This window comes from Ammospiza nelsoni, chromosome 3 (genome assembly GCF_027579445.1).
Source record: "Ammospiza nelsoni isolate bAmmNel1 chromosome 3, bAmmNel1.pri, whole genome shotgun sequence".
Taxonomy (NCBI): Eukaryota; Metazoa; Chordata; class Aves; order Passeriformes; family Passerellidae; genus Ammospiza; species Ammospiza nelsoni.
Window position 1 is genome coordinate 7,397,690 of NC_080635.1, and position 7,955 is coordinate 7,405,644.

A 7,955-nucleotide genomic window follows, 5' to 3' on the forward strand; every position below is an offset into this window, starting at 1 on the left:
CAAGTTTCATTCCGTGGTCACTTAGGACAAATATTGCAGGTACGAACAGCCTGTGATTTGAGTGTGTTACGTGACCCAGGGGGCACCAGAGTTCCGGGCCTGTTCCCATCCCTGTGCAAAACCGCGTTTGGGAGTAAACAAGGCGAAGGATGCACAGGGACGCGCTGCAAATCCTCGCGTGAAATTTGCAGTGTTATTGCCGGATAATGCCGGACATTGCCGGACAATGCAGGGCTGCCGGTCCCCGCCGCATTTCCCACACTGGCGGCGCTCGGCGGTGACCCCGGCCCGGCCCTGAGGGGGCGCGAGCGCTCCCTCCCCGCTCTCCCTCCGCCGCCGGAGGGAGCTACGGCGCGGCTCCGCCCGTGACGGGCTTGGGAAAGGCTGCACAACCCGCCGGGCTGCACGAATCCCGCGGATTAGAACGGCGGGGCTCCTTGGATTGGCCTTGAACCGTTCGCATAAGGAACCGCGAACTGTAAAATGCGATAAAAACGGGCCGGGAGGCGCCGGGCGGGGCTGAGGGGGAGCGGCCGCGGCCGCATCGCCCCGCCCTCCTCCGCGTCACGTGAGCGCCGGGGCCGCAGCGATGGCGGCGCCGGGACCGGACTCGCTGTGGGTGCGGGACCCGCTGGGGCCGCGGGTGCGGCCGCTGCCGCTGCCCCCCGGGGGCGGCTCCGTGCTCTGCCTCCGCCGCCACCGCGCCCGGGAGCTGGTGAGTGCCGGGGCGGCGGGGAGCGGTGTGGGGCCCTCCGGCCTCGGGAGGCGCTGCGCTTCCGGTGCCGGCGGCGCTGCGCAGGCCGCCCGCACCCGCGGAGCCGCGATCCGCACCTGTGCGCGCCTTGCTTTCGGTGCTGTCGCTTCGCTTCGCAGCAGGGTTTGCTGTAAGAGAGCCCTGTAGCCTTTTATCAACGTGTTATATATATGTGCGTGTGTATACATATGTATATATGTATGTGTATGTCTATGTGTATATATATATATGTATATATACATATATATGTGTATATATACCTATACATATATATACACACATATATATGTGTGTATATATATAAATTTATACATATATGTGTGTATATATGTACATATATATACGCACACATATATACATATATATGTATATATGTGTGTGTATATATAAATTTATACATATATGTGTGTATATATGTACATATATATACACACATATATATATGCATATGTATACACACACATATATATACACATATATATACACACATATCTATATATGTGTATGTGTGTGTGTCTATATGTAAACACAGGTGAGCTGACCCTGGCAGGACTCCAGGCACTCTCTCCTTCCTCTTCTCAGCTGGGCAGGAGAGAGAAAAATATATATGTTTCATATATATGTGTGTATATGTATTTATATATATATGTGTGTAATATATATATGTAACAAAAGGGGTCAAAGGTTGAGATAAGGACAGGGAGATCTCTCAACAGTCAGCATCACAGGCAAAACAGACTTGACTTGGGGAAATGGACTTCATTTATTACCAGTCAAAGTCAGGGCAGGATTATGAGAGGTAAAAGAAATCCTAAAAACGCCTTCCCTCCTCCCCTCACTCTTTCTTTCTCTCCCCTTATCTCCTTCCCGCTACTGGCACTGGAGGACAGGGAATGAAGGTTATGGTCAGATCATCACAGGTTGTTTGTGATTTTTTCCCATTGTAGTTTTTCTGCATTCATATTTGCAAGCTGATTTAGACTGTATCCAGTCCTTTGGTAACCAGGAATTAAAACAAGCACTGTTAGAGAGTGTTCATGCTTTTCAGATTGTTTGATTTTATTTTTGCTTCTCTGGAAGGAAGAAAACACAACTGCTTGATCATTTTCTTTGTCAGAATGTTTCATTTTTCTGGCTCAATGATCTGACTCAGTTTTGCTCCTTTTTTTTAGAACATCCCAGAAGAAAGCTTGTATGTGAAGTGCAATGGGCGACTGGTCAGCGATGAAGATGAGTTGCAGAGTGGAGTTGTTTATAGCCTGGAGCCAAGGCTCTGTGCTGGAAAAGGAGGTTTGTTGTTTATTCTGCTTCTTGGTGATTAGATTCTTAGGTTAAAAAACTGCTACTGTGCCATAGTCTGTGCTGATAGCAGGAGTCCTCAGATTCTGGCAGACCTCTTGTGTGTATGACTGATACAAAGTCTCTGAACTAAAATCCAAGTGTTTGTGCAAAGCTGAGCATTGACCATGGAAGATGAAGTCCAGATCTTCCTCACATCCCTTTTCAGCTTATCTGTGTTGGTAGAAGTCTGTAGCATGTACCAAAGTGACTTCAGAGTTGAAACTGTGTTGAAAAGGACCTGTCACCTTAGGCTGCCACATTTCATTCAGTGATCACTTAGGACAAACAGTTCAGGTACAAATAGTCTGTGATTTGAGTGTGTTATGTGCCCTAATTGACTTTATCTTCTATTATTTAAAAACATATATATATATATATAAATGCCAAGATCTCAGTAGCGACTTTATATTCTATTATTTAAAAACCATATATATATAAATGCCAAGATCTCAGAATTCAACCTAAGCTGGACTCCTCACATTGACAAGATGTTTCTGTGTAGCTAATTCCTGTTTATTTTTTTCCTCTGGAAGGGTTTGGGTCGATGCTGCGAGCCCTGGGTGCTCAGATTGAGAAGACCACGAACAGAGAGGCGTGTCGGGATCTCAGTGGGAGGAGACTGAGGGATGTCAATCACGAGAAAGCGTAAGGCATTTCCTCAGAGGCTGAAATTGTAAAATAACCTCATCCTGTAGCTCACTGTTAACAAAAGAGATCAAGTGACTGCCTGTTGTAGCAATGAAATGGTGTTTTGAGTACTAAAAAGAGCAGAAGTGAAATCCTGAGTGCAGATGGACTGGAAGCCAGCAGGGCTTTCCTGACTGTAATTCTGTTATTACAAAACCAGATGTGATTTTACTGCAGCCTGAGTCTGAGAGACTGTTCCACACCTCTCGGTGCAGATTCACAATTCCCTGTGTGCAGTTCTCACAGTTCTCTCTGAAGCTGCAAGACCACACTCTTGGGGGATGTGTGAACTTGACTGCTGTTTTTGGTTTTCAAAATAAACCCTGCTCTCCTCTCTGTAGCAGAGTCTCTGGCAGTTTCCTCAATCATTCTGCTGGGTGTTGTTGTCATTTCCCAATGCTTCCCTCAACCCTGCTCTCCTCTCTGTAGCAGAGTCTCTGGCAGTTTCCTCAGTCATTCCCCTGGGTGCTGTCATTTCTCTGGGCGCTGTTCCCTTTTCCCTTTGCCTGCCAGCCTGGCCGGGTGGGCGCGCTCCGCGGTGCTGATGTGGGGCGGTGTCGCCGCAGGATGGCGGAGTGGGTGAAGAAGCAGGCGGAGCGGGAGGCGGAGAAGGAGCAGCGGCGGCTGGAGCGGCTGCAGCGGAAGCTGGCGGAGCCGCGGCACACGTTCACCGACCCCGAGTACGAGCGGCAGTACCGAGAGATGGCCGAGCGCCAGGAGGAGTCGCTGCGCATCGGTACGGAGGCACACTGCACGCCGAGAGCCTCTCTAGCCTCACTCCAGTAGGAAAATTTAAACAAGAATTGGGTTTTTTTCACTTAAATCTTAAATTTCAGCGAAATTTGCTGAAATTTAATTTTTCCTCTTTGTCTGCAGTGTCTGTTAAATTCCACTTGTGAAAAATGCCAATCAGTTGTTTTTAAAATTTTAAAATTTAATAGTAATAAAATGGTTATAAAAATAGTAATACAATTAGAGTAATAAAAATTTGGACAATTTGAATTAGGACACTATGAGACAATAGAAACAAAGAGTTACGGATAGACCGGGTGCCTCTTTCTGGGCAAAGTAAACAAGTAAAAGGACCCACGTTAACAGAGGATTAACCCTTAAAAGCAACAGCCTGTTGCATATTCATACACCTCATACATGATGCATAAATTCCATTCAAACACAGGATTCTGTCTGGTCAGTGTCAGCTCCTTCCTCTGAATCCTGACTGTGTCTTCAGGGCTGAGTGAGGCAGGAAGAAGTTCATTTCTTCTGATAATGGAGCAATAAATTCCCTTTCTCTGAAAGATTTCGGTGTCCTGTGGCTGCTATCTCAGTGCCACTCCTTTCTTTAGAAAAAAAGGTGTCCTACATAGCATAGTTTCTATTTTAACATTATGTTATAACCTAAAACTATATTAACACACTACTTAAGAGCATTAATGCAGCATAACTTTCTAACATAACACGTACAATAATAATTTCAATATTTGCAAAAAGCCAATCATAAAATACGCATTTTTCACACACTGAACTGCATGACATGATACAAGTGATGCTTCACCTTGCTAGCTAGGTCACCTAGCCAGCTTCTGAGTTTAAGATTGAGATTAAGAGCCAGATTCTGTGAAGGTGGTGTTGCTAGTTGAGCTGTAAGAGTTACCCAGTGGAACTATAAAGAGGTTGTACATAAAAGCTAGATATTGGATCCAGCTGCAGAATACCTTGTTTCACTTCCTGGTCTTTATAGTTACTTTGTTTATCCCTATGTTGTTCTCTTGCTGTCAGCTAGATAGTGAAACTTGAGGCTGAATGGGATGAAGAACCTGATAGTTCAGTTCAGGAATCCAATTTTAATTGACTTTGTGCCTTACTAAATCCATGTAGGAAAGCTTTTGCTGCTACTCAGTTTATGTTCAATCTTTGAGTCTGTTACCAATAGTGATTCTTTCCACTAGTGTTTTAAATTGCATCTGAAGTGAGAAGACAAGTAGAATTTACACCAGACATTAATTGTGCCCTGATGAAGTTCACTTTCAAATTTGTTTTGAAGGCTTGCAGGTCATTGCCAGCAAAGCAGTGTCATCAGAAAGTGGCAAGAGTCGGAAACGTCCGGGTGAGCCTGGGAAGAGCGAAACAAAATCTGAAAAGAGAAAGTGTCCTTGGTAAGAGTTATACCTTGTTTTTATATTTCAGCCTTAAGCCTTAAAAAGGATGTAAAGGTAGATACATACTAGTAAGCAGAGTCTAGTCTGAGATGTAGTCTTGAAATAAGAAAAGTGAACTGATTAAATCAAAGAACTGAAAGTAAACATTTCTGCATTCCTATAATTCCGTCCCAGGTGGAGCAGACAAACTTCATTTGCAAAAACAGACACTTTTTTCCCCCACCCCTTCTAAATGATTATATTCTACTACTTCCTATTATCCTTTTCTTCATAAATTAATTATAATTTACAATGAACCTAACAAGATTGGTTTTCTCCCCTAGCATCTTTCATCTGATGTAACATGGAAGAGAAGTCAAAGATTCCAGTCATTTCTGTATTGGGAATGCTGTAATACCTGTTTTGGGCATTTGTAGCTCCTTTCAATATTGATAGTTCTTCCATTAACTAAACTAACCTAAATAGCTGCTGGAGTAGCTCCTTATATCTCTCTGAAGATGGTTTTGGAAAGAGAAATGTGGCAATTAAAAAAAAATTATTTAAAAGACAAAAAGTGAAGATAGATGCATGTTAATTTGTAACATATTCCCTGTGCCAGGCCAGGGTTGGATGAGGCCTCGGGCTCAGGCTGTGAGGATGACAATAAGGATGACTCCCCTTGTACATCTGACAGAAGTTGTCCATCAGGCAGCAGTGCTAATGGAAGTGTTGGGAATTCAGATGAGTGTTCAAGCAGCTCTGTGGCTTCAGCAGAGGACAGTCCATCTACCAGTGCAAGTGAGAAACCACTGGAGCAGCCTGAAGGTCCTGGAGGAGATCTGCAAGGAGAGGTGTGCACAGGTGGGCAGGCTGGAATTCTGTCTGAAGAAAACAGCAAAATGACAGAGGCCCCAAAGGAAGACACCCAAGGAAAGAATGGAGTGACTCAAGCTCAGAAAGAAGAGCAAGAAAATGTTCCTGCTAAGGCACAGGAAACAAATCAGTCCCAGAGCACAGTAAGTATGAAGCAGGACAAAATGTGGTGTGTCTTCAGCTGCTTTTAGAGCTGAAGAAGCAAACAAGCTCCAGCAATGTAGCTTTTCCCACTGGATTGATGAAAGCCCAACTGATACTTGGCAGCCAATACTTCTGCTTTATGGGTCCTTGCATAATATTACTGTTACAGATTTGTGGGGATAATGAATCTGGGCTTACTCTAGCAATAAAAAAAAAGTGTAGCTCTTTTTTCAGGCTAGGGAGTTACTGGGATTTTCTGCCTTTTTTCACCTTGGGTGTAAAGTCTGCCACTGGCAACAAATGAACTCTGATGTGTGAAAGTTCATTACTGTTCAGTGGGGAAAAGACCAAGGATGTAATCTGATCAATTAGAACTTTGTCATCTACTGTACTATTAGAGCTGGCAAGTTTTAAACAGGATGTTTACCATTCTTCACTGTTTACCTTTTGCTCAGTATTTGTGAGACTTTCTATTCCTAGAACAGGAAACTCCACCAATGCTGTGGCAGATTGTTATTGCAGGTGGAAATATTTTTATAGTAGTCCTTGATGAATTTTTCCTTTTTTTTTTTTCTTTTTTAGAAGTAGGGTGAGAATAATGAGGTAACCAGTTGGGTTTTTGTATGCTTAGCAGGACAAAGGCTCTGATTTTACTGGCAGGAATTGTTTTTGCCAAGTGCATAAGGGGAGTTCTCTCATTCCCACTGCTGTTATTCTTTGCTCTGGGTACAGACTATAAGAGCAGTATGTGCATTTAAATATTGAACAAAATGGGCTTAGATTTTGGTGTCCTTTATAGTGTGTTAGTAAATTCCAGCATTTGAATTATCCCATCTATTCCATGGTCTTTTGTAGACAAGGCTCTGGATTGAACTAGACTGTCTGCAGGGGTCCTTTTTACTTTCAGTCAATTGGCAAAAATACCAATTTCCTTTGAAGGTGAAATTTTAACCCACATTTTTTTTTACTGGCAGGATGAGATGTGATCTTCACAACTTGTTTTTTTGGGGTTAATCTTACTAAAAAGAGATGCTTCTTAATAAATTTCTTTAATTACAGCATAACTGCATTAGAAATAACTTTTATCCTCCTTCCTGCTCCTTCTGGAGGTGTATTGGTTATATTCTGCATCAGGCTAAAAAGGGGCTGTCAGCTTTGCTGTGCCTCTGGAAGCCAAGGTTAAGCTACTGAACTGCTGGCAAGATTGCAAGCTGATGTTTTTCATTCAGTTTTGAATCTTCTGAGGTCTAAGGGACCCACAAGAGTCAAAAGTGCAGCTCCTGGCCCTGCACAGGACAGCCCCAAGAATCATACCATGTACCTGAAAGCATTGTCCAACTGCTTCTTGAACTCCTGTTTTTCTTGAATGTTTTCCTCAATTGTTTTTCTCTCTTCAGGAGGTAGAACCAATAGACCTGCTGGCCTTCAACTCTGCTGCTGAGCTGGAAGCCCTGGGTTTAGAGAAGCTGAAGATGGGATTGATGTCTTTGGGACTGAAATGTGGAGGCACTTTGAAGGAAAGAGCAGCAAGGCTTTTTTCAGTGAGAGGTCTGTCTAGAGACCAGATCAAGCCATCCTTATTTGCAAAGCCCCCTAAAGGGAAAGCCTCTGGTTAGATTTGGGAATATTTACCTTTTTTTGCATGTGTATTTGATGTCATTAAATAAAAGCTCTTTGTATCCTTTCAGTTGAGTATCCCCAGCTTCTGAACTCACATCCACAAGATTCCCAAGGAGTTTTGGAAAGGATGGGCAGGTGGGAAGGATATCATCATAGACAAAGTGCTTAGGGATCTGTTCCACAGAGTATTGGAAGGAGAAGAAAAACACTGAGGCTCTGCAAATCACATCTCATGGAGGTTGTGGCAGGACAAGTGGACTCTGTGTGGAAAGGAAATGGGTGTGTTTACTGACTGTTTCATTAGGAAACTGGGATGCAGGGTGCTTGGGAGGTCACCTCAGCCTGTTGGAGTTTTGCTGGTGTAAATCCAGAGGGTGGGGATGTTAAATCTGGCAGTC

The 7,955-nt window shown here is 43.8% G+C and overlaps 1 protein-coding gene across 1 annotated transcript; it reads left to right on the forward strand.

The window, feature by feature from the left end:
• The first annotated feature begins 478 nt into the window (after window positions 1-478).
• SDE2 (SDE2 telomere maintenance homolog) lies at window positions 479-7,624 on the forward strand. Its single transcript, XM_059469374.1, has 7 exons — window positions 479-715; window positions 1,927-2,044; window positions 2,629-2,740; window positions 3,349-3,518; window positions 4,827-4,938; window positions 5,540-5,936; window positions 7,335-7,624. The coding sequence occupies exons 1-7, from the start codon at window positions 590-592 to the stop codon at window positions 7,551-7,553; spliced, it is 1,254 nt and encodes a 417-aa protein (XP_059325357.1). The 5' UTR covers window positions 479-589; the 3' UTR covers window positions 7,554-7,624.
• Window positions 7,625-7,955: the final 331 nt, after the last annotated feature.